At 40.8% G+C, this 26,952-nt stretch overlaps 1 protein-coding gene across 1 annotated transcript; it reads left to right on the forward strand.

The window, feature by feature from the left end:
- Nucleotides 1-891: 891 nt before the first annotated feature.
- Nucleotides 892-16,196, forward strand: DYNLRB2 (dynein light chain roadblock-type 2; the record flags this gene model as incomplete). Its single annotated transcript, XM_083512604.1, has 4 exons — nt 892-1,146; nt 11,347-11,494; nt 15,164-15,331; nt 15,941-16,196. The coding sequence occupies 4 exons, from the start codon at nt 892-894 to the stop codon at nt 15,982-15,984; spliced, it is 615 nt and encodes a 204-aa protein (XP_083368730.1). The 3' UTR covers nt 15,985-16,196.
- Nucleotides 16,197-26,952: the final 10,756 nt, after the last annotated feature.

The raw sequence follows: 26,952 nt of genomic DNA on the forward strand, positions 1-26,952 counted from the left end.
CAGTTACAGTAAATGCAGAATGCAACTCTATCCAACATGCAAAAGAGGGTGACATGCTGGGTATGTATGCTAAATTTTCTCTGCACTTTCTGCTTCCACCACTGGGTGACAAGTGTTCTTTTCTCTACAGCTTTACACAGACCTTGGAAAGTTCATTTATCAATCAGCCAACAAAGATTAGGTTGAGATTAACAGATCCACTGTTAAAACTGTTTTTAAAACTCTGGGATAGGTCAGAAAAAGACCCTTACTGCCAGTGGCGGAGGCTCATGCTCTGGCGCTGGAGGGTGGAGAGCAGGCGGGGGTGGGGCTGGCGCACATCCCGGGAGCATGACGCACCACCCGCAGGGGTGTGGCATGCTGCCTGTGGGGGTAGTCAGTAGTCAGTGTGCCCAAACTGTATAATGTCAGTTGTCATTGTTTTATGAATCATGCCTTGGGGTGTATAGTAAAGTCAAAGATGAAGCCGGATAAATCCTTGTTAAGGAACTGAAAAAAAGAAACTCACCCATCAGACACAACACTTTCACAAACTGACAGGAAGCTGTTGTGGCAGAATCAATAGGGCAACATATGAAACCGTTTCACGATGGTGAATTTGTGAAATTCTGTGCTATAAATATGGCCAAAGCCTTTCAGGAGGAAAAAAACAGTAAAGCGTTTTTAATCAGTGCCCTTGACACATCAAATGGTGTCGCGCCAGATAGAGTCTTTATCTCGAAATGTATTGGACATGCTGCACGAGGAACTGTTGAACGCACAATATTTTTCAATTGCCTTTGCCGAAAGCACTGATGTGACGGGCATTGCACAGCTCGTAATATTTGTTCGTGGCATGGCCAGCCATTTCACTGTTTTGGAGGAGCTATTAGTCATAGCTTCTCTTCTAGTATGACAAAAGAAGAAGATATCTGCAAAGAAGTTGTAGCCGTCCTCCAGAAAATCGGAGGTTTCATCAAGCTAAGTTCTGTAGCAACAGATGGTGCATCATCAATGACAGGGAAAACTTTGGGGCTTGTGGGGTTGCTTCAGAAGCATGGCATCAAATGTCCTTTCATTCATTGTATCATCCACCGAGAATCACTTTGTGTCAATCAACTGAAATGGAAGGACGCCATGAAGATGGTCGCTAAGATCATGAATGCAGTTTGAGGTAGAAATTACCGGTACTCACTTCTTCATGGAAGACTAAAATGTTTTCTTGCAGAGCTTCATGTGGCTTATGGAGATCTTCTCCTTCACTCTAACAGCAAACAGGACAGCATCAGGGCAAGACAAGATGACTTAATGAAAGCAATGCCCTAGAACAGCGTTTCTCAAAGTTGGTTCTCTAGCTGTTGTTGGACTACAACTCCCATCATCCCTAGCTAGCAGGACCAGTGGCCCCAAAACACCTGGAAGCCCAAGTTGTGGAAACCCTGCCCTAGAGACTATCATACTCGCCTCTACATTCCTCAACCAATGGGAGGGTGAATGAGTCAGCAAGTCATACACTCAATCTCTCTTCTGCTGCTATAGTAACCCAGGGCACCTAATCTCTTAGCTCAGAACATCCAGATGTGGGGGATTTATTAACTCAAGACATGAGACCACACACTATTTAACCCATTGTTCACATCACTCCAACATGTTATATGTTAAAATGCATATATTAGCAACCATGGCTTTTGAAATCATTGCTTTTATATTGTAAAGCGTTGACTCCCATTATGTTGCATACATTTTGCTTTGTTGTCAAACATGATTCCTTTTATTGGGTGCTGCATCAGAAGCCACGTTCTGGGCCATGAAGCAGAATTTAAATGCAAATAAATTATATCTTTAAAAAGCAAAATAAACTGAGGTTGACTGTTCAGAATGGGAAGGGAAACTTAATGCATAATGATTAGGCCAATGCATTGTCAAATCTCCTCTCAGTTACTTGCAGTCCTTATTATATGAATTCTATTTAGAAATAAAACAAACGCATGGCTAGTAATGGTCCACAGCAAGAAGGGGCTTCCTGACTACCTGGCCATAACAAGCAACAACTTGGCTCTTGGGCTGTTTATCTTTTTCCCTCTCTGGCTGTGTTGCAACAGGTAGATCTCCTGATGCCAAGTCTAGACATACACAAGGGATCTCTCCTGATATTTGTTTTGTCTTTGGCATTAACTGTAGATGTCTGTGATTTCTAATAAATTCTCCTCAATTGGCCTAAATGACACAGGATCTGGATGACAGGTACTTCTTTACAATGGCCTGAGTCTTCCATTCTTACTGTTCAACTTAACTAGAACAGCCTTGCAGATTCAAGAATGTTAGTACTCCAGTAGAATAGTGACAGTTTTATAAGTATCTGTAAGATTCTTTATTACACCTGCTTCTTCCATTCTCTTTAGTTCATATTCTACTTTGTGGTGCAATGAAACAGGAATTTCCGAGGTGAACATACGCTATATGGTTTTGCATTATCCTTCAAAATAATATAAACAGTCTCCTTTTAAGAGTCCAAGAACTCCATACACTCTTTCAATATTACCTATTTTCTTTACAAAAGCCATTGTGGTTGCTACACTGTAGTGGAGGAGGCTATTTGCTTTTGATCCTCTAATCACATGCACACTGAAATTGAATATTTTATTATTGTATGATGTTTTTGCAGAGAATTGTCCCCAAAAAGTCAAGGGTCCTCCAGGTCAACTTTATCTGGTACCAGCAGGTGTCAACAAAAGAGATGGATCAAGATTAAGATGTGTTTCTTCTGATATGACTGTCACATCAGCACCTGAATCCATTTTAAAGTCTATGATCTTGCCACAGATGTTTGATTCCACTCTCAATGCTGGCTCTTAATTATCATAACCAATAGATCAAAGAAAAAGTATATCAGGGCTGCCATTTGCTACTTCTGTTAGTTTGGCAGCCTGTTGCAAAGTATCCCAAGATTTTTACACTTGTGGAATCAGGTTCTTCTGGCTGGGCACCTCACCCCAGGGCTGTGGTTTCCCCCCCCCCCCCACATCTAGTATACCTGAACTGAGAAAAGTCTGAACTTGTCTGAGGCTTACTCCAAGCTGTTCAGGAGAGTTTCTTAGTAGTGCTTTCTGTGGATGAGTACTTTCTTCTTTTAGCATTATGCTTGCTGGAGACCTCCAGGTTACTTTCTGATGATTTCTGATCTCTGTTCTGATTTTTCACCATTCCTATTGCAGTATGAAGGGTTGAATCTGTATGCATTTGCATCCTGAGCGTCCATTTTCCAGGATGCCTATGAGTACCATGTATTTGATGCGATCTTCCTTTTCGTCCTCAAAATCAGAGTTTTCTACCATTTCATAAGGTGTCTCACGAAGGTTTCCACTGGCTCCCAAGGCCTCTGAACCCTCTAATGGAAACAAGCACTTCCATGAACTACGTCACACATGGGAATAAAATGCTCATCAAATATGGCAAAAGCTCTTTCATAATCATCCTTATGATTCTCCTTAGTAAAGGTGAAGTATCAGAAGGTCGGCAGTTCGAATCCCTGCAACAGGGTGAGCTCCCATTGCTCGGTCCCTGCTCCTGCCAACCTAGCAGTTCGAATGCACGTCAAAGTGCAAGTAGATAAATAGGTACCACTCTGGCGGGAAGGTAAACGGCGTTTCCGTGCGCTGCTCTGCTCTGCCAGAAGCGGCTTAGTCATGCTGGCCACATGATCCGGAAGCTGTACACCACCTCCCTCGGCCAGTAAAGCGAGATGAGCGCCGCAACCCCAGAGTCAGCTACGACTGGACCTAATGGTCAGGGGCCCCTTTACCTTTTTATCTTAAGTATCTTAAGATGTGGTCAGCTTCCTTTGGTGCTGACATGTGTGTGGGGAGGGGGTAATTTAAAAAATGCCCCAATGCAGCAGTCTCTTATTGCCCGTAGGGGCGGGGCACGTGTCCTGGGAGTGGGGTGCACTGCCTGCGGGGTGGGGTGCCCAGCACGGGCGGGGGGCAGCTATGATGGCACCCTGCTGGGATCACACTACTGGGGGCGGTGCACTCCCCCCGCACTCCTCTTCCTCCACCAGTGAGGGCGTGGCTTCTCCAGCTTTTATTAGTTGCATGGAAGAGGGGATTTCACCTGCTCAGATATTCAGCTATTAAATTCTGCAAGGGCTGCATCCTCTTTGCTTTCACCTGGCCACCCTAGTAAAGAAGGCCTTCCTTCCTATTTAGTGTGTTTAGGATTGCAGCCTCAGACTGAAACCCCGTGTATGTTTAACTCTGAACTTGCTTGCAAAACAAGAGAACTAGTGTACATTTCTTAAGGCTAGAAGAATCTTACGCATGCCTACGCAGAAGTAGCCCCATTGCGCTCACCTCCTAGGTAAGTGTGTTTAGCACAGATGGGGAACCTGTGGCCCTACGGATGTAAACACATATAATAACACTGACTGTAATATACTAACTGCTAGTAGTGGTATGGTTGGTTCACGCTTCCCCAAAGCTTCTGTCATGATAAATCCATTAATATTCCTCGGTGCTTTTCTGACAACACCCTAAAATTACTTGCCCTGTTATGCAAAATGCGGAAAGCACTATTTGGATGTGATAGCTGACAAACAGACTTCACTCATTTTCTGCCCTTTTAAAATTTGTGAATGGCTAAAGCAATAGTGAATGAATTTTAAATGTGACAGCACACAGAAGCAGAGGCAGCAGCAAAACAGTGATTAAAGCTGCAATCTTTTGCACACTAATTTGGGGCAAAGCACTCTGATCCAGTACAATTTACTTCTGAGATTAAAAAAAAAAAGTAGGGTTGAGTTGCATGTAATTTGCCAGGTGTGATTGTGTACATACTCTGTGGCTAAGAAATGTGTTGGAATGCTGGTGAAGGTTGTTAGGGTGTGAAACCTAAGACGCTGGCAAGTTAGCAATGTGATGTGACTTTAAGTAGTCAAGCTCGTTAAGTTGTTAAGTTGCTCAGTATATAGAGAGTGTTTGTTTTCTCTGTGTTTGGGGCGTGAAGCAAAAATGTCTGAAAGCTCCGGAGGTGTTTCTGTTATCTTTCTGCAATAAACCTGTCTTTGGAAAGACAGGCTTCCCTGTGTCGTTATTTCTTTGCTGCTGAGACTCTGAAGCCTGTACTGCAACAAGAATCTCTGCACTGGACTTAATTAATACTCTGCAAAGAGAGCTGTTGCTGGTGGCGCAGCGGAAGTGTTTACTGGACCAGTACAAACTCTCTTAGGTTATGGATCCTTCTACGTTTCTACAGCTGTATTGTGTGCAGAGAAAGTGAAAGCAGCTTTCGGATGAGAGAAGACCGGCTTGGTCATAAATCCAGCTCTTAAAGGCTTCAGAGGAGGCTGGAGGCGTCTGAAAAGTGAGTAAGACAAATCCCAAGGGGAAAGAGAAGAAAGGGCACACAGAGGGAGTAGCAGCAGACCCCAAGAATGGCAGCAGAAAATTTCCAGGTTCCCTTTACAAAGTTGAACTCTGCTAATTACGTGCAGTGGTCTAAGAGGGCTCAAGTCTGGTTGGAAGCCAAAGAAGTGTGGGCTGACTATGTCCAGAGGCGAAAGCCATTTGTGGCTGTTGCAGCAGATGCCACAGCAGAGCAACAGGCTGCTGCACATGCTCAGAACAGGGAACATGATAAAATGGACACTAAAGCTAGATGCATGTTGATGGTATCGATAGACGATTCCCAATTACCTCATGTGGAAAATTTAAGGTCTGCATTTGAAATTTGGGAAGCTCTTAGGCGAATTCACCATAGAGCCACGCCCGGAGAGAAGGTGAACATTATACGTGCTTTGTATGAGTTGAAATTGAAGCCAGAGGATAGTGTGGTTGAACACACGTCACAGATGACTGAGTATTTCAACCGACTGTCATCTTTAGGTGTGAACTTTCCTGAAAATATTAAAGTTTATACTCTGCTTAGCAGCCTGCATGCAGGGTTTGAAAACTTAGTACTAACTTTACAAGTTTTGCCAGAGGACCAGCTGAATATGAATTATGTGACTGGTAGATTGTGTGAGCAAGAATATCAACATCATCGAAAACGTATTGATAATTCAAATACCCCAAGGGTTGGATGTTCAGATAATTTCCAGCGTGGGGAAACTAGCAGACAGAGCTGTAAGGAAGCCTCACAAGTGTCTGCTATGGCCAGCAAGTCATGTTTTCGATGTGGCAGCAGGTTTCATTTGATAGCAAAGTGTCCAGAAAAGCAACAGGAATTTCAACAGTCCAAGGCCAGTTTCCGGAGTTACAGGGGAAGACGACGTGAGAACTACAAGAATCAACGATCCAGAGGGGGAGCAGGTGCTGATAAGGGACTATCTGCAATGGCAGCACAAAAGAGTCCTAAAAGGAGCCAACAAACTTTGAAGTGGATAATTGACAGTGGAGCAAGTCACAGCTTAGTTCCAGCGACATCTAGTGGCCACTTGATGAACTGCAAGACATTGCCAGTTGCAAAAACCGTGACTATAGCAGACAATAGTAAACGAGAAATGAACCTTAAAGGCACAATTTATGTTAACTGTTTGCAAACTAACCTTCCTGTTTTTGTTCTTCCAGGAATGAAGACTGGACTTTTGAGTGTGTCATGCCTGGTAAAAGGTGGTTTTAAGGTTGAGTTTGAAAATGATGTGTGCACCATTTCGAAACAGGGGAAGGAGCTAGTTAAAATTCCCTGTGAGGATGGGCTTTTTGTTTTGGATGAAGAGCAGTTAGCAGCAGGTAGATGTTCAACAGGTGAAGCTCAAGCTAAGTGTGTAAATAAGGCTCCTCATACAGGTTGTGCACATCTACTACACAGAAGGTTAGCTCATATATGCTTTAAGTATGTAAGCAAGATGCCAGATTTAGCTGAGGGGTGTAACATTAAACCCTGTCCAAATTTTCTGGATTGTTGTGCTTGTAAACATGCTAAGGTTAAGACATGTAACTATCCTAGATCTGATAGAGTAAGCAAGAAAGCCTTTGAACTTGTGCACACAGACGTGTGTGGCCCTATGCCAGTCAAATCGCTTGGAGGTGCGAGATTTATGCAAATTTTGGTGGATGACTTTTCAAGGGCTAGTTGGGTTTTCTTTCTGAAAGAAAAATCACAAGCAGCTTCCATCCTGATGGATTGGATTGAAGAAGTCGAATGTAAATTTGACACCAGGGTACGTAAAATACAATCAGATCGTGGTGGGGAATTTGTGAACCACACGCTGGAGACGTGGTTAAAAAGGAAAGGTATAGTTCATAGGCTTACCAATCCCTATTCACCACAGGAGAATGCAGTTGCCGAAAGAAAATTTCGAACATTACAGGAAGCCATTGCTGCTTTGCTGTTTGATTCTGGACTTCCACAGTGTTTTTGGGCTGAGGCTGCATTGTATGCGAATTATACTTTTAACAGAGTGTACAATAGCACAGTAGGCAATACTCCTTACTTCATGCTATTTGGGGAAAAACCAAAAATTGATCATCTAAGAGTTTTTGGATGTCGTGCTTATGTGCTGGTGCCTAGGGCACAACGTAGGAAAGGCGATCCTAGGTCTAAAGAAATGTTTTTCTGTGGTTATCAAGCAAACACAAAAGGTTGGAGATTTGTGAATGTAGAAGGCAATCAAACGAAAATCACAATCAGCAGAAGTGCAGAATTTTGTGAACAGGATGGTTGGAATAAAATTCATGGGAATCCTGACATACTATTTGATGTGGTGAACAGTAACAATGAAACTCAGGCCCCAGGGCAGGTATTAGTTCCAGAACAGACTGAGGAATTTGAGTCTGAGGACAAGGGTGAGAAATCGCCTAGTTCACCCAAGTCTGTAAAGTCAGAATCCTCTAGCTCTAAAAGTTCACCTGTACAGCAAGAGAGACGTGTAAAGTCAGAATCAGAAAGTTCTTCAACTACTAGTGACAAACAGGTGACGACTAGTGATTCTGGGTCAGAGGGGGAAACTGAAGGAACATCGCAGGAACTGTTAAGGCGTTCTAAGCGTACCAACAAAGGTAAACCTCCTGAAAGGTACCAAGCTATTAGTGTTTGGGCTGGTTTGGCAAATTGCGAACCTGAAAGTTTTGAGGAGGTTGAGCAATTACCCCAGGAGGAGGCCAGTAGGTGGCGTGAGGCCATGCAAAAGGAGTTGAATTCTATGAAAGAACTGGGTGTGTTTTCCATCACCAAGCTGCCAGAAGGTACCAAGGCAGTAAGTTGTAGGTGGGTGTACAGGATAAAGACAACAGCGATGGGGAAACCAGAGTACAAAGCAAGGCTTGTAGCTCGAGGTTTTACGCAAAGAAAGGGGTTACATTATTCCGAAGTCTATGCACCCACTTCAAGGAGTGAAACCCTACGGGCACTATTAGCAGTTGCTGCTCAGAAAGGGTTCAAAGTGAATCAATTTGATGTCTCTACAGCTTATCTTCATTCAGACTTGGCTGAAGAGCTCTATATGGAGCTACCGCCAGGATTGAAAGTTGGTAAATCAAATCAGGTATGGAAACTACATAAATCTATTTATGGACTCAAGCAATCTGCTCATAATTGGAATGAGTGTTTGAATGACGTTTTGGTAGGCATTGGTTTTAGCAGGAGCAAGGCTGACAATTGCTTATATTTCAGAAATTCAGGAGATGCTCAAGAATCTTTGCTTGTTTATGTAGATGACCTGATTTATACTTCAAAGACAGAAGAACAAGTAAAAAAACTAGCCAAAGAGTTAAATAAACACTTCAAAGTTAAGAATCTTGGTGAAGTGAAGGTCTATCTTGGTGTTCAGATAGATAGGACCAAAAATGGCAGTTTTCTACTGAATCAAAAAGGCAAGATATTGCAAATGTTGAAAAAGTTTAACATGACGGAGTGTGCAGGTGTTAGAACACCAATGGAAATGGGTTTTGTAAAAGACAATGAGTTCAAGGATAGTGCTGAATTCAAGCGTGCTGAAATCTTTCAGTCAGCACTGGGAAGCTTACTTCATCTTTCGCAATGGAGTAGACCAGATATTGCTTATGCTGTTAATTTACTCAGCAGAGAAGCTTCGAAACCTAGTGTAAATGCATGGAAAGGAATTCAAAGAGTGTTAAGATATTTACAATACACCAAAGATTTTTGCCTTGAATTATCTTCAGAAGGACAAGCACAGATTACTTGTTGGGCAGATAGTGATTGGGCAAATTTAAAGGATAGAAAATCAGTGTCTGGCTGTGTAATAAAATTTGGTAACTCTCTGATTGGGTGGAGATCCAAGAAACAGAACCTAATTGCTTTGTCGTCAACAGAAGCTGAGTTCTGTGCCTTATCTGAGTTATGGAGAGATCTAGAATTTTACAAATGCTTGGCACAAGAGATGTATGAAAAGGCCATCACTCCAATCACTGTATGGGGTGATAATCAACCGTGTCTTAAGTTAGCACAAAATGGGCAGTTTAAAGGTCGTACGAAACATTTGGATATCCGCTTTCAAAATGTTTGTCAAACGGTAAAAGCAGGAATTGTTAAATTAAATTACTGTCCCAGTCATGAAAATCAAGCTGATGGTTTTACAAAAGCGCTTGGGTTTCAGCAGCATGAAAACTTTTGTGAAGAAATGGGTCTGAAGTAATTTTGTTTTTTGTATTGCCAGCGAGAGGGGGTGTTAGGGTGTGAAACCTAAGACGCTGGCAAGTTAGCAATGTGATGTGACTTTAAGTAGTCAAGCTCGTTAAGTTGTTAAGTTGCTCAGTATATAGAGAGTGTTTGTTTTCTCTGTGTTTGGGGCGTGAAGCAAAAATGTCTGAAAGCTCCGGAGGTGTTTCTGTTATCTTTCTGCAATAAACCTGTCTTTGGAAAGACAGGCTTCCCTGTGTCGTTATTTCTTTGCTGCTGAGACTCTGAAGCCTGTACTGCAACAAGAATCTCTGCACTGGACTTAATTAATACTCTGCAAAGAGAGCTGTTGCTGGTGGCGCAGCGGAAGTGTTTACTGGACCAGTACAAACTCTCTTAAAGGTGATGTGCCTAATGGGATTCAGGTAGACGCTGGCAGAGATAGTTACAATGGGATGAACAGATTGTGAGAATATATAGATTTAATTGCTTTATATTTGCTTTTAATCAACATTGTACAATAGAACAGAATCCATATTGCACGCAGAGATATATAGATATAGAAAGATACATAGATATGGGTAGTATATATCCCACCCTCATTGCCCTGCCACACTTTTAAGCCAAATAAGGCTTTCAGCATGGCTTGCAGATAACAATCATAAGACAGTCCCTGCTCCGAGGCTCACTGAAAAGGAAAAGGGATTGGGAGAGAAGATGGAAAAATATTAAAGACAATATTGACATAATTGTTTTGATATTTGCTGTTTTTATTGCATTTAACTTGTAAAATACTTTAGGACACACACACACACACACACACACACATGGAAAAGGGTCTTTTACAGGAATTATTTTACAGGAAAGGGTCTTTTACAGGAATTATTCTATTTACAGGAAAAGGGTCTTTTCCTGTAAATAGAATAAGACTTTTACAATTAGTACTATTGCTTCATAATGTGCTGGCACTTTTCTTAACTGATATTCATCCTTTCAGAAAATTATAAATAAGAACAGTGTCATATAGCCTGGACTTGATGGATTACTTATTGAAGGACTAATGTCTCCAAAATCTCGTGGAACCATTGCTTAATGTGTGTGGGGGGGGGGAGTTCCCATCCTTCTATCTATGAGTCATGTAATTTTTTTTTGCAACCACGAGCAAACTGAACGTAAGTTTTTTGTGTAAGTAGGTATGCTGGTTCTTGCCTCCATAAATCAACCAAAGAGCTTGAGTTTAACTTGGATTTTAAGGAGCCAACCCATCTGGTTTCTTATCAACTCTGAATGTGGCTTTCTGCTCTCAGTATTGCTGCTATCAGGGTGTTGGTAGCAGGAAACCCCACATGAGCAGACTACTATATGTGGGAGTAGAGGATGCTGCAGGTGGCTGTCTTAATGCTGGGTTTTAAAGAACAATATAGATGACATTTTAAGCCTCCATCTTACCATCTACCCTTTAACATAGCACCTCTCTTGCTTCACTAAGAGCATGTCCCTTCCGACTTGCCCCATTAATGCAGAGCAGCCTTGTTCCCTAGTGCCTTCAGCAGGATTCCATAATTCCAGATTATTTTTTGCAACAGGACTCCCTCCACAAATGCTCCATTGCTGTTAATTCAGTAGCTAGTTTGCTGAGCTGGATCCAATGTTAGAGTAGACCCAATGAAATTAATGGTTATGACTAACTTAAACTCTATTAATTTCAGTGGGTCTGCTCTGATTTTGATTTAGTTAGATACTATCCCATGTTCTGGAGCTGGAGACCAAAACTGGTTAGAAATTGGTTAGAAATCTTGGCTGCTGCCAAAATGTTATGGGCTAGTGCTCACATTTTGTACAGTGATTTTGCTTCTTTTACAGGCAGAGGTAGAAGAAACTTTAAAGAGGATCCAGTCACATAAAGGAGTTATTGGAACTATTGTTTTAAATGCAGAAGGTAAAGATCTGCCTTTTGGGTGTTCTCAAAAGTACACTCAACGCTTTTTACAAAAAGATACCTTTTGGAATTTTTCTTTTTTTATTTGAAATCTCCTTTTTAAAAAGGTGATAAAATTAAGGGAATATTTTATTCTGGTAAGCCTAGATAATGAATTTGGATGCTTGGTTGGGTTAAACTGGAAATCAATGAAGCAAATAAAAAACTTCTACTGTATTATATTTAAGCTAATAAAAAAGAGTGTATAAGGTGCACAACTAAAGACAGTTACATGAGTTATGCAGTTATGTTACTCTGCATCAGAAACTAACTTAAATTCATGGTGTAGCTGGTTAGAGCTCTTCTGACTTGCACAGTGCTTCACAAGTTTTATTCAATTTGGCATTCCATCAATAGGACTTCCAATCTAAGTTGACAATACTGGAGCAGTGAACTGAAACAATATAAATCAGCTTATTAGGTTCAATACCACATTCTCATCCAAAATTTATTACATTAAGATATGAAATTAGAAATAGGTTTTCCCTCAGATTTTCATATACGGACATTAAAAAAAATCCATATTCCATGATTATTTGAATTCTTGTAAAATCATAAGCCAGGGATAGGCTGAAGGTAGATTGGGATCTATTGGTAGTTAGTAGGTTGATTTGCAGTAGATCTGCAAGGGTTTCCATCTTCCAAATGTTTTAAAATAGCAACAACAACAAAGTTGCTTTCCCCTTCCAGATTAGGCTATTGAAACAAAGAAAGCTGAATGGAAAAACAAGGGGTGGTATTTATTTATTTATTTATTTTATTTATTTATTTACGGCTATTAGCCCATAAAATATGTACAAACATAAAAACACAGAGGCATAAGGACCGATATATTCGACACCAAAGGGTGAACATCACGGTACTAGGGTGGGTCAATGAGCAGAGCCAAATAACAGCTTGGGGCCCAGAGAGCTCCAAGGGACGGATCACAGAAAAAGAAACTGAAGACGAGGTCCGACATGCACTCTCATCGTAACTGTCCGATTAGTTTTGGTGTTGTTGTTGTTTTTTAGTTGTTTTTGTGTGTGAGATAACCGCGTTCAGGAATCTCGCCACCTGCAGAGTTACCGAGGGATCTGTATCCTGCAAAAGTAGTGCGGCGTGTGACTCAACAGGCCGGCCCACCAAGCACAGTAGAGCAGGACCTAGGAATTTAGTCCTGGCTATGCTATGTAGGGGGCAGTTGAACATTATATGTGGAAGAGATTCAACAGTTTTCCCGTCACACACGCATAACGGAGACACCAAACCCTTAGAAAATCTGTGGCTCAGCAGGTTCGATGGAAGGACATTGAACCTTGCACGAATAAATGCAAGTCGGTGTGGAACAGATGAAAGAGATGACATGTATGATGGAAGGCCAAGTGGTGGGGTTATTCCGTGATACCTGGGGGAGCAAACACCCCCACCCCAAGCCAGGTTGTGTTGATATTCAATGTCTGCTAATCTTTGCTCTATAAGGCTTTTGGCTGAGCATAAGTTCATCTTTAGGGAGTCCGCTGGAGAAATTCCGATGCTCAGGAGTTTGGCATGGATTTTTCCTACCCACGGATTGACAAGGGGTGGTATTTTATATGAAACGATTGTGAGCTCAGTTCTGGTACTGAAAAGAAATCCATGGGCTGAGCATCATTTGAAGACATTCTGCTCCTTCTTTCTAAATCTACACCCATCCCCCACAGCATCTGTCTCCTGTTAGTGCACTTGAGAATTTTGTAAAATCCAAAGTACATTCACAAATTTGCATTCTGCCCACCTCTGCCATAGCGTCCTGGAGGAAAGGAAGGCTGTGCACAGGCAGTATCCTTCCATTCCGAGCCGAGTTACTCAATTCTTCAATCCTTAGCTGAGCCTTTTTGGTTTGGAGTTCTTTTCAGCAGCAGCTTCCCCCAGCATTTAATATTGTTAGAGTACTAAAAGATAAACTGAATTCCTGAGGCAATTATGTAACAGTGGGGTCTTGAACAAAAATACTTTTGCAGTTGGGTTAATTTTAGCAAAGAATGTGGTCTCTTGCACCTGGCAGGCTCGTGTGTTTAATGAAACATTTTCTTGGATTGGTGCTGTTTTTCACCCTGGCAGAAATCTTGCTTTAAGCTAATTTACAGTTTGAATTCAAAGCTGAGGACTGGTTTCTTTTAATCTGCATAAGTCATCAGGGTGAATAGTTTATTTGATATCAAGAGGCTGATGGGTACTTTGTGACTTGTGTGTGAGGCCTCAGCATTTTCTTGAAGTTCACAAATGCTGTTTTTAAAGACACTTTTGCCACTTTAACACAGTGGATAAAATCAGTGCTTTTTCTGGAGGTGCTAAAGGGTACACAGTACCAGCACTTCCCTCCTCCCTCCCCCCATGTTAAAAATGTGGCACTTACTGCAACAATTTCATGAGGAGTACCAGCACCCTTTTTTAGTTTTTTAAAAAAGCACTGGATAAAATTACAGGCTTTTTTAAAAAAAATTGGTGGCAGCATTCCCATTTACTGGAAGTTGGAGTTTCACTCAGTATGTAACTACTGTAACGATCTCAAGTGTCTGTGACCGTTTATTATTTTTATAGCTGTTTGTCTAGGTACCCCAAATACTGAGATTCTTGAGGGAAGATTCACGTGCCTACCCAAGCAGTAGGTTTTACAGTATCTCCAGATGTCTGTACTTAATGAACATAAGGGCATACCCTCCATCATTTCTCCGATGAAAATAGGGACATGCTATTCCATTATTACCATTATTATTATTATTATTATTATTATTATTATTATTATTATTTATAAACCACCCATTAAACATTAAATAACTTCCTTCAGATGTCTTCTAAAGGTTGTATAGTTATCTCCTTGGCTCAGGAGTTGCATAACTTCATACCCTCCAAAATTTCTCCGATGAAAATAGGGACGTCCTAAGGAAAAGTATTCTGGGATCAAATCAGAAACTGGGATGGCTTCTGAAAATCTTGGACTGTCCCTGGAAAATACAGACACTTGGAGGGTCCGTAAGGGCATAAGAGCCCTGCTGTATCAGGCAACTGAACCTTCTAGTCCAGCATCCTTTCCCCACAGTAGCCAACTAGATGCCTGTGGGAAGCTTGTAAGCAGGGCCTGAGTACAATAGCACACTCTCTGGTTGTGATTCTCAGAAACTAGTATTTAAAGGCATAATTCCTCTGGCAGTGGAGGTAAAACATACCTATTTTGGCTAGTAACCACTGATAAAAGTTATTCAGTTTAAGCAGAAATGGATATCAAGCTGCATGGAGAAGACTGTTGAAAACTCTTTTTCATAGGGTTGGCCCAAGTAATTTTGATTACAGCCTGACAATCTTAGTCTACAACCTTTGTCTCATAGGTTACTGAAACCTCATTGAAACGCATGGGGTAGGGGTGGCAGTTTACTTCCCAACTAGGTGTCCCTTCTCCTTTTTTCTATTCTCTGATACCAGGCAGCAAAATGAGGCAAAAGATTCCCATTTATGGTTTAATTGTCTCTCCTCACCTGTAACAGTTGCTGGTTGGCTGTTCTTTCTCCAGAGTAAAAATGGCTTTTTCAGAAGGGTCCTTAACCTCAGATGCAGTTTTGGTTCTGATGCTGCCCTGTTTAATCCTAAAGCAGCAAATGACTTCCTTTTCAGGCATCCCAATCAGAACCTCTCTCGACAACTCAACTACAGTACAATACGCGGGTCTCCTTCATCAGCTCACTATGAAAGCAAAAAGCACAGTGAGAGATATCGATCCCCAGAATGATCTAACCTTTCTCAGGATTAGATCAAAGAAACGTGAAATCATGGTTGCCCCAGGTAATATATTTTGTCTTCCAAAAGAAAATACTGCTCCAACTGCTGTGTGGGTGGCTTTTGAGGTCCCTTTCATTGCTCCAATGCTGCTATTTCAGTTAGGAAGACAAAAGCATAAGGGATGTGCTTGCCTTCAGATCCTTTAATTGCTTAAATAGAGAGGGCAAAGCATTTATCTATCACGTTGTGTGGCAAGGCCAGACTATAGCTGATTGCTGTGCCTGACTAGACGAGAAATTTGTTTGATCTGGCATAAGACTGCTTCCTATGTGTGAAGAAAAAACCATTTTTCCAAAGCTGGATTTGGCCAATTAGCACATAAAACTGCAGCTACTTACTGTTGGTGACAAATGACTCCCAAACCACCAATCTAACATGGGACAGATTTGCTTTTAGTACTTGTGTTTGTACATCAAGATGGTATTTGGTAAACAATGGCTATTATTATTTTTTGAAGTGTTTCATTTTGTCTACTGAGTGGACACAAGCCGTGGTCTTCATTATTTTGCCCAAGGTGAATCAACAGTATATTGTAAAAATAAGGAATAGCTGAAATAGAACAAGCTGTAAGCATTTGCCACCACTTTCATTGTTTATTATCTTTTTCCACAGATAAGGAATATCTTCTGATCGTTATCCAAAATCCTTGTGAATAGGCCAACCACACCCATTTTATGGGAACTGTGCTACAGTTTTAAAATGACTTTTACTACATATGTCATAGCATACAACTAAGAAACTTTTCCAGTAACTTGTCAGGAAGTTTGCAAGCTAAAATCTCTCATGTGTGCAAATGCATTGCATTTGTAACCGAATTAATGAAAATGTGTGTGTAACTGCTTAAAGGACAATAAACTTAAATGCTTAAGGCATGTGTTAACATTGATTGGGACATGTGTTCTAAAATTAAATAAATCTTTTGAAATAATTAAGCGCAGAGCTAAGGCTATGATTGGAAATCTCATAAAAACAGCTCTCAAAGCCATTTTCATGTAAACAATCGGAAGTAGGGAATGCAGAATTAAATAATGGTTGCATTTCAACTGACATTAAACAGGATTATTAAGTCCCTTTGATTTCAGTGGGATTGATTGTTAAACATATGCTCAAGTTTTCCAACTTCAGATTGATTGTGCCCAAAGTAAGTGAATTCAATAATATAGTGAGCTCCTTAGAATGACAGAGCACCAGTGAGGTGTTTTTTTTCCCCTAATAGAGCTCTAATTAAAAACAACATAAAGCAACGTCCAGAAACTAAACAAGCTTTTCCTTATTAATTAATGTCTGCAGTTAGTTTTTGTGCAGTGGCTCACAATGTTTCAGATGCCTGTATGAAATAAACGTTTATCAGTAGTTTACAGATAGAAGTGAAATGTAAAACAAACTACTTGAAATATGACAGGGACCACAAGTTCTGAAGCAAGGCTGCAAGCCTATCGTATTGAACTCAGTGGGGCTTACTTTCAACAGTACTCAAGCAGGTTCAGGCTGCATGACTTCTGAACCTAGTGAGGGAATTATTTCAAAGGAATGTATGGCGCACTACTGAAGCAGGAGGGAAACAAAGGATTTGAGCACAGTGAAGATCTCTTAAGCAGAAGTGCTTGAAGAGGGCGATTCTATTTCATCACAGAGATGTGCAGCAATACAGAATGTGATCTCTTTGCAGGCATTCGCTTAACAAAGCAGTATGTTTTAAGATAATATTGAGGTATGCTATTTCTGTGGTTGGCTGAACTAAAAGGTGGGGACTGTTAAATGCTTAGTAACTTCTTAGGGAAGTTTTTAATGTTTGATGTCTTCTTGTGTTTTTAATATTCTGTTGGGAGCCGCCCAGAGTGGCTAGAGAAACTCAGCCAGATGGGTGGGGTATAAATAATAAAATTATTATTATTATTATTATTATTATTATTATTATTATTATTATTATTATTATACCAAACTTAGGAAATCTCTACAACTTCCTTGAAGTTTCTGTTTTCATCCCTTGATAAATATTTCATTTCTAGTAATATAAACATTTCAATTACATTTCAGCATTCATAAAAAAACGTGTTTGCATTTTGATTTAGAAAAAAAGCCAACTTCTAACTTCAAATTCATTCAGTTTATTTGTGGGACATTAAAATGCATGATCTAGATGTGTGTTACCGCATAAGTCCAATTAAGCATAAGTCTTACCAAATGTGATTTTCATAATAAAGCATTAGAAAGGGAAAAAATAATAATTCACAGTCAAATGGTCTCAAGGCTTAGCTGATGATTTAAATAATTTAAACTCACTTTACAAAAAGGAAAAATCCCACCGACTAAAAGCTCTTAATTTCAGAAACACACACTAAAAGCTTCTTTCAACAAGAGCCATCCTATTGAACATGCCACATTTTTAGCATGTACACATGCCACAATTTTTATGTATCATATAACTAGTTTCTGCTAGGTAGCAATATTTTTTTATTATTTTCCAGAAACAATTCTGATGCAGATACATGTAATGACATCTCAGGGTCATATAAAATAGACAGCATAATATACTAACATCTTCCACACCAATCGATACTTTGTAAGATGAAAGTTGCAGTCCTATGAACACTTTACTGAGAGTAAACCCCATTGCATGCACTTACTTCTGAGTAAGCATGCATAGGATTGTGCTTTAACACTCCAAACATGTACGTAGAATAAGTCTCGTTTCAATATTGTCCATACTTACTCTTGTTTAACAAACTGCTGCAAATTCTACAAAGAGGAGCAAAATCCAGCCCCTTGCTTCTTCTCTGGAACATCTGATCTTTTTAAAGAAATGGGATTTACTTCTACTACTAATCTTAATTATCTGAGAGTTTTAAAGTAAAAGTGTTAAATATAAACATGCCAAACATAATTTTCTAAAGCCCTCAATGAAAATTGGGGCAGGGAGGTATAATTAGAAGAACATAACTTTGGATTCTTACCATCAACTTAAGTATAAAGCTATATGCATCTCAGAACCCCAGATACCTCAAGGACCATCTCTCCCAATGTGAACCAGTTCAGACCCTGCAATGGTCATCAGAGGTCCTCCTCCATCTGCCCCTCAGTGGGAGTTTTGAGGGTAGCAACACAAGATTGGGCCTTTTCTGTAGTGGCCCCCCTCCACCTGTGGAATGCTTTCCTGGTGAGGTACACCTGATGCCATCCTTATCTATTTTTAGTCATTGGGAAAAGACTTCACTTTATCAGACTTTTGACCCTGAATCTGAAGGATGGCATTGTGGCCTCTTGCAGTGAGGTAGGATCTGTAAGCCCTGCCTTTTCTCTGTACACTTGTGTTTTTGGATTTTTATTTGATGTTATTCATTAGTTTTAATATAAATTGCTTTGTGCCTCTGTGAGAAAAGCAACTAACAAATATAATAATTTTTAAGAATAAGCAATGACTAGTGTTTTGAGGATGCTTTTCTCCTTTATTTGTTTCAGCTAAAGATAAGTCTCTCCGTAGGATCTTAGCAGCAAGAGGTTGCTGTCATTTTGCCTATACATGCTTGGCTGCTTAAACCTAGAGTATTCTACATAAGGATGCATCACAAACAAAACATTTTTCAGCCTTATTCAGAAATGCTTGCGGGAGAGCAAACCCCATTTCAATTTCTCCAAGTAAAGGCTTAGCAAGCAATTCTGATTGTCCATATCTGAAAACCTGCCACTATCTTACCAATCTCCTAATTATCTGTATTTTTGAGTTCACATCCAATGCCTGAATATTCCATATATTCCTGACAAAAGCATGTATGTCAGCAAAAAAGCTGGCAAGTTTCACAAAGTCTTGGAAACATGTTCTAAGTGCATAGCTTTTCTTTTTTAAAAGAAACTGAAAAAAAGTTAGAGTAGTGAAATTATAATGCAGAAGTGCACCTATAATATGCACATATTGTAAGCATATATACTCCAGGTTACCTGAAGTAACCCATGCATACTGTATAAGGATACTTCTATATTAATATTAATTTATGCTGCAGAAATACAGTAGTGCATGCAGCTTGACTTTTAAAATACATATTATAACTATTTTGCATATATATATATATATTTAAAATAAATATATATATTTTAACAAGGAGCTTGAGCATAAGTGGGTGCCTGAAGCCAGAGGAAGTTTGATGCAGGCAACGCTCTGCTGAGTTGGAACAGCCAAATTCATTGCATTTTATTTTTATTTTTTAAGATGGATATTCTTCTTCCACCCCTACATTTTATCACAGGGCTGCTGGTGGTAAAGGAGAGCACAGGCCAATTGGAGCAGGCTCTGAGGTCCTGTTCATCCACCTTCTTCATTCTTGTGGAATCGTTCCCAGTTGGGGGAACAACCAAGCCTTAGTCATTCATTTTACTAGTGACAAGGAAAAGCTACCATTAAGTAAACAAAATGAGCCTTTAACATGTGTGAATGGTGTCATTAAAACTCAACATATCATTATTCTTATCACACCATCAGCCCTAGCAGAATTCTACTGGCTCTGGGTGCCCAGATGCCTCTCATTTCCCCTCAGAAACAAGCTGTTTCTGTGTATGAGGCAAAGCAACTCCCAAATGGCCCGTTTTCCTGATCCCAGTAGCTCTCTTCCCAGTAATTGGTCTCTTAGTACAATCTCTGTAAGTTTCCCCAAAGGTAGATTTTTTTGGCAGAGAGAGAAAATACCCAAGGCATTTTCTCTCTTGTGTCCAGAAGCAAGAGGAACCTTCATGAAGTGTGTGTATATATGCCCCTTTGCTCAATAACGGATACTGTGAAGAAAGAACAACTTCTCAAATAAGGTGAAACAATAACCCTACAAGAATGTGAAATAATGGCTGTGCTTGGATAACGTGAACTCCTTTTTCCTTCTCTTCTGGCATGGTCCTCAGGAGTTCAGCGGTTTATTAGCATCTCATGCTGTCTTCGTCCAAACTATGGCTTTAAAAACAACACACACACAAGCAAATTTCTAACAAGGTTCTGAAGCAGGCTTGTTTCATAACATCAGAGTGAAGATGATTAACCACAGTTTAGCATTGGGACATTATGCTAAACTGTAATTAAAAACAAAAGTTAAAGCTTCCAAACTCCTTTTTGCAGCTATGCCAGAGGAAGGGAAGCATGCAGGTCTGAGACTGACTTCTCACCCTGGGCCAGCAGGGGGATACTGTAGATAGTTTTCACTCAGGTCCACATATGCAAATAAGGAATTAAAAGTGACGTTCATTGATTGGATAGTTACAGAAAATCGTTACTGTTGCTTTGTAGTTGAGCTCTATATAAGCAGGTTGGCTGAACCCTTCAGCCCAGTTCTGTTCTGGACTGTGAATAAACAAGAGCTGTCTGAAGAATCGCTGTGTCGTCTGATATGTTCACCCACAATTTAACCATTATAGTGCTGCAGGGGTAGTCCCTGAGATGTTGTTGCACCCCAAATCCCACCAGCCCCAGCCAGCATGGCCAATGGCCAGGGAAGATTGAAGTTGCAGTCCAACAGCGTCTGGGGATCCGAAGTTGAGAAAAAGCTGATCTAGTCCCATTTTGTTTCCAGTGGTGCACAGGCACATGTTTCCAGGAAGACAGTGAGTAGAGCATGAAAGCCACAAATTTTCCTTGCTGTTGCCCCCCTTCAGCATTTGATACTCAGAGACACACTGCTCCTGGATAGGGAAGTTACGTTTAGCCATTGTGGGTCATAGCCTTTATGATGGAGTAGCCAACTGGAGCCATCCAAATGGTCTTGGACTCCAGCTCCCATCACCCCCAACCATTGACCATGGTCTTCAAGCTGCTTTAAGCAGAGGAAGTTGGAGTCCAACAACTTCTGTAGGATGCCACAAAGGCCACCGTGCTTTATGAGTCCATCTAGCCTTCCGCAACCTCCTGCCCAATACTTCCATCAGCCCCAGCCAGCATAGCTGAGAGTACCACGTGTCATGCTATCTTTGTCCATCCTTAGTGTGCTGCCAGTCACCATGTTTGGGGAGGGGGTCAGTTTGGATTATACCCTGAGTCCCTTCCAGTTCTTGAGATGCTGCATCTGGTGAGGGTTAGAATCTAGCAGAGGAGGTTGCTTAACAGGTTAGACGAGTTTCTTTGTAAGATCTTAGCTGGCCACTTTAGATCAGCATCTAAAGCAATGAGCTAGGGTGCAATGGCTACAGCTAAGTGATGAAGAACAAGAGGCCCCAAGGAGGCTGAGTTAGAGAGTTGTGTGTGTGAGTGAGCTGGAAAAGACAAGCTAGAAGCTTGAAAGGCAGAGACATGCACAACATGCGCTGAAACCAAAACTATGGAAAAAGGAGAAGCAAGATATTTGGGGCCGTTATGCCGTGAGCCCCTCCATCCTATGTTCATATTGTATAAACTGTATGTGTAAAGGAAACATACATACAGTCTCTGCTGACCTTAACTCAGGAAATCGAACCCTAGGCAAGCACTTGAAACCCCTGGAGTCTCTCACCACCCGCAGGTTGGGGTGGTGTGTAATCATAAATTAAACTGTGATTGCATCATCCATGAATACATGTTTCCAGAATAACTGTGAGGCAGCAGCTTGGGTTCCCCTTCTAAATGGTTTCAGTGGTTCCCTCGTTAGTGAAAACTGGCCCTTGGCTACCAGACTTGCCATGCAATTTTGGTCATTAGACTCTGAGACTTTGAAGCTTGGATCCAAAGCTGTTTATTCAGGACTCTTGCTAACTGATTCAACACTTCAGACCATTTAAAAGCATAACGCTTGCCCGCTTTTACACCCAATTAGATCAAATAGCTGGCAATTCATTTGTCAGCTTTGAAAACAATTACTTCTGCATATTACGGTCAAGCCAACGGTGTGGCTAACAGGTTGGCTGCGAGCCAGAACCCACTTAGTTCAGAGAAAACTTGTGAAAAGAAAACTGAACTTGCTCAGGGGTAAGTGGGCTATGTATTCTTCGATTTATTTAGAGAGTCAATAGCTTGTTTTTCAACACCATGATTCTCACTTTGATCCTGTGCACTGCACTGCCAAGGTTTATTCTGGAGGGCCAGTTTCGCATTTTCTGCTGCAATCATGCTTACTGTGGCTACGCTGGGGTTTACATGTTATTTCTTTATTTAAACCAGGAGAGGGAAAACCTTTCTGGCTCCACTAGTCATAGCCTTATCAGGATTTGTCTCGTGGGTCAAATTCGACAGGTGGGTGAGGCCACCATGTAGTCAAAATCCCTTGTGCTCCAAACCTAAAGAGAAAGGAGCCTCCTCCTGCTTCCTTTTACCGTAAGTGTCCAAGATCAGGAGCTTAAAAGGAAAGAGGGAGGAGGCTTGCAAAACCCTTTCTGAGTTCCCTCCTTCCCCTTTAAGATTGGAGCAAGATTAGGGATTTAGGGATGGGGAGAGATTCACAAATGATGTGATCTAGGCTTTTGCTACACCAGTGTAGCTTTTATTATTTATTTTCATTTATTAAATTTATATACCGCCCTTCACCTGAGGATCACAGGACAGTTTACAGTACAAAATCACAAAAGTATGTAACACAATCACAAACAAAACAGTTTAGAGCTCAGCCACCAAACTTAATCTGACGCTCAGCATCACAGGACTCAGAAAATAGTTATTCCAGTTTCCCCCTGACGTGGCCTCTACTGATTACAGATGTTTGCATATTGCTGTATTGGAACCCACCATTTATTTGTGTTGCTTATGAGGATTTCTTTTGTGAACACCCCTCAGGGAAATGCATATTAATGTGTTTCACTTCATTAATAACTTTAATAGACGGGGACATTTTTGTAAGGAATCTCGATAGCAAGCTCTGAATATGTTAAAGAACAAAGATGAAGCATCAGCAAATGCATCTAGGCAAATGCCACCTAATAAATAAAAGACTTGTGCTACTGTTAAATATAGAAAAGGACAAATATGAATCCCAAGTGGAGGAAATTGTTAATATTCTAGCATACAGGAAATCGGACTGAATAGCTTGGGATGCATTATTCATGAGATACAATCCTTCAACAATGATTCAGAGTTCCCATGACTACAGTATAATGCTAACTAATGCCCGGAGTCCAGGAACATGTTTGTAGCCTCTGTGTGTTCTTTCAAGCCCTCTTGTGTACAAAAAACAAGGTTGTAGTTTCATAAAATAAAACAAGTGCCACTGGGGCAAATAGCCAAAATATAAGGGAGTGTCTTGCGGTCAAAGGAGTGCCACACACACAGCAGCATCCCAAGTCTTGCTCGAGATTCACGACAATGGGCATCATGCAACGTAATCACAAAAGCATAAGAAGAGCCCTGCTGGATCAGACCAAAGCTCCATCTAGGCCAGCATTCACTTTCTGAAAATAGCCAATTAGTAGGACATTAGGACAATGGCCTTCTTCTGCTCTGGCTCCCTGGTGTTCTGATCCTGGAGGTAGCATACAAATTATGATCAATAGCCAATGCGATAGCCTTATCCCCCATGGATTTTTTAAAACTTATTTTAAAGCTGTCTAAGTTGGTGGCAACTTAAGTGTGAGCCCAGTTTATTTGTGATATTTAAAGAAGGAGGAGTAATGTCTGTTCAAGCTTTCGGAAATGCAGTACAAGAAGAGATCCAGAATTGGCCTCCACAGTCACCTACAGACTGTGTTCAATGTTTGTCATCTACATAGCTGTCAACTTACAGATTTGAAAATAAGGGACCAGCAGCCTTGAAAATAAGGGGCCAGAAGCCAAAATAAGGGACCTACAGCCTCACCTGTTCCAGGCACTCCAGTCTTCCTGTCCTCCTGCAGTCTGGTCAAACTCATGCTTGGTAGCTTCGAGAACACTGTCCAAACAACTTTGTAACCAGAGGTTCAACTGAATAGAATCTGAATCACATGCACCACAAGGCCTATGCAGCCTCAACTTAAGAAGGCTCCCCGGCCTGGCTTTGCACTGCAAAGTTTGCAGCAGCACATGCAACAAAATGGCATCCAGCATTCAAAAGCCCCCTCAGCTTGCATTAACTAGCCACACACAAGGCATTCAAGCTCCACCCCCCAGTAGTTCTTAGACTTCTTATTGGGTGAGCAACACAGCCAAGCAACACAGTTGGAGCCTTCCTCCTCCCTGGCCGGCAGGGAGGGAGGTAGAGGAGCTGCTTCCTTTGAAATTTAAGGGACATGATTTAAGGGACATTTAAGGGACATCCATCAATAAGGGACAGCAGCGGGACATGGCGCTGGAATAAGGGACAGTCCCTTCAAATAAGGGACACTTGACAGCTATGGTCATCTATAGTTAGAAGGATCAGGAAGCAGAGAGAGGAAAAGATCCTCTCTGAAAGAGAGGAGCTGCTGAAGCAGAGTAGACCAGGGGTTACCATCATGACACCCACCAGAGTCAATATGCTCACATATACCACCTATGGTGCCTATGAAAGGTTTCAGTAAATAGCCCCTCAGAAACCCACAATGGACATGAGACTGTTTGCTCTTTCTGCTCAGTTCCTGCTGGAACTGGCTCAGCCTCCCTCGCACCCCTATAGTGTATTTTCTATGACTGACGGATAGTCATGGGAAATACACTTTGTGGTTTCCCACTAAACACCATAAGCTCCACCCCAACCTCCTGTGCTTTTGCTTCCTTGCTGTCTCTCCTGCATATGGCAGACATGAAACCTCATCTCATGATGTAGGCTTGGAATCTAAAGGGATAGGGAAATAGCACGTGTTTGGTAAATTGAAAAGTGGTTTACTTACAAACTCTCCAAAGGTCAGGATTTATGTGCTTCAGAAGGTTGCACAGACAGGAAAACATAGCTTAGTTACAAAGTGGTGAAAGTTCCTAAATTCTGCTTCTCAAGAGTAGCTTGTGAGAGCCCATGCAGCTGATCTGGAACAACCAGCTCACACCTCTGCACACAATGAGCTTCTCGGACAGACCGGGGTGGGGAAGAACAACAGGCTTGATTAGCTATTTCTTCCCAAGGTGAAGGGAAGTGAGCTAGGCTAAGCCTGGCAGCTGACTCTACAGCATTAGCCCCTTCATGCATTCATTAGACTTTAGCATGTCGGTTGTCTGAGGCTGGTTATCGCAAAGATACAACTCAAAGCAGCAAAACCCTTAACATTTGCTGCAGAGATGCTATTCAGTCTTTACAAAATTTTAAATACAGTTCTGCTGCTGCATTACTGAATCATCTGAATGACTAACAGAAGAAAAGCTTTGACTTTTGCAGTTGATGGATGTCATCACAACGCCTTACCAAGATAATAAATGTGTGCAACATATGGTGTGACTAGGTAAATTGTAGCAAACAGGCAGCATAAAGTAGCTCTTGGTAAACACTGTTCTATAGAACAAGGTTTTCGGATGTCTGCATTTCATTTATTTACAAGCCTGAAATAGAAGGAGAAAATAGCAGGTGTTTTGTCTAAACACACAAGAGTTAAAAGTGTGTAGAGGCATGGAAAGGACAAATCTTTTAATTTTTTACTTTCAATTTTAATTATCCTATAGAATAAGTGATGTATGATTGGGTGGTAACTGCAATTGCTTGTGTCTGTTTTGTTTTTTGCTGCCTTGAGTGAGAGCCGTGCCAGATTTACGTATAAACTAAACAAGCTATAGCTTAGGGCCCCACTCTCTTGGGGGGCCCCAAAAAATTAAAGGGGAAAAAACTGGATGTACATTTCCAAAATATAAGATAAAAAACAAATAAGTTATGTGCAAATGGCTTTAGATACCTATTAGGTCCATAAATTACAATATAGCATATATTCAACACACAAATACAGCAACAAATTGTTGCTGACAAAGGACAGCTGGACATATAAAGGGCCCCATTACCTTTAGTAGCTGAGGGCCGCATCAAACCTAAATCTGGCCCTGAGTGAGAGTCTGGTTTGTAACATTTTTGCATGTTCTAAAGTTGCTGAATAACACTGTGTGAACTGAACTGTGGGGAGGAGCTATGTGTGCACCTCCTTTTTCCTTTATTTTGTTTAGAAGTACAATTGTTATTGTAATATTGTGCTTGATTTCTATTTGTATTTATTCATGTCTAAGAGAATATTTTGTTTACCTGCTTTTTCTGTTGCTTTAAATGTGGATCATTGAGTTTGTCTCCGGTTCTCTCTTTTTTTAAAATTATTTTTATTAGTTTTTGCATATATTTTCCAAACAAAACTTCACATCACATCACATCATCCTCATTTTGGCTATTATAGCCTGAGACTTCCGTCAATCCTGTCTAGTGATTTTCAAATTTGTTATCTGATCTTGCATTTTTTTATTATAATTACCGGTAATGCTTTTAAACTTAGTCTCCTAATTATTTCCTTCCTAAATTATTTTACAATAATTTATATAGTCCTCCTTACAAAACTTCTTGTAAACCTACAAGCAATGTTACATGAGTTTGTCTCCGATTCTCATTTGTAGCGTGGCTGGGGAAGTAAATATAAGTAATAAATTGTTGTTGTTGTTACCATCTATTTGATTATTTAATGCCAGTTGTAAACCAACTGGAGTTTCCTTTGGAAATGTGAAGTACATTGGTACCTTGGGTTAAGTATTTAATTCGTTCCGGAGGTCCGTTCTTAACCTGAAACTGTTCTTAACCTGAAGCACCATTTTAGCTAATGGGGCCTCCTGCTGCCGCTGCGCT

Source organism: Podarcis liolepis (assembly GCF_965112155.1).
Source record: "Podarcis liolepis genome assembly, chromosome: 7".
In the NCBI taxonomy this organism is placed as follows: domain Eukaryota; kingdom Metazoa; phylum Chordata; class Lepidosauria; order Squamata; family Lacertidae; genus Podarcis; species Podarcis liolepis.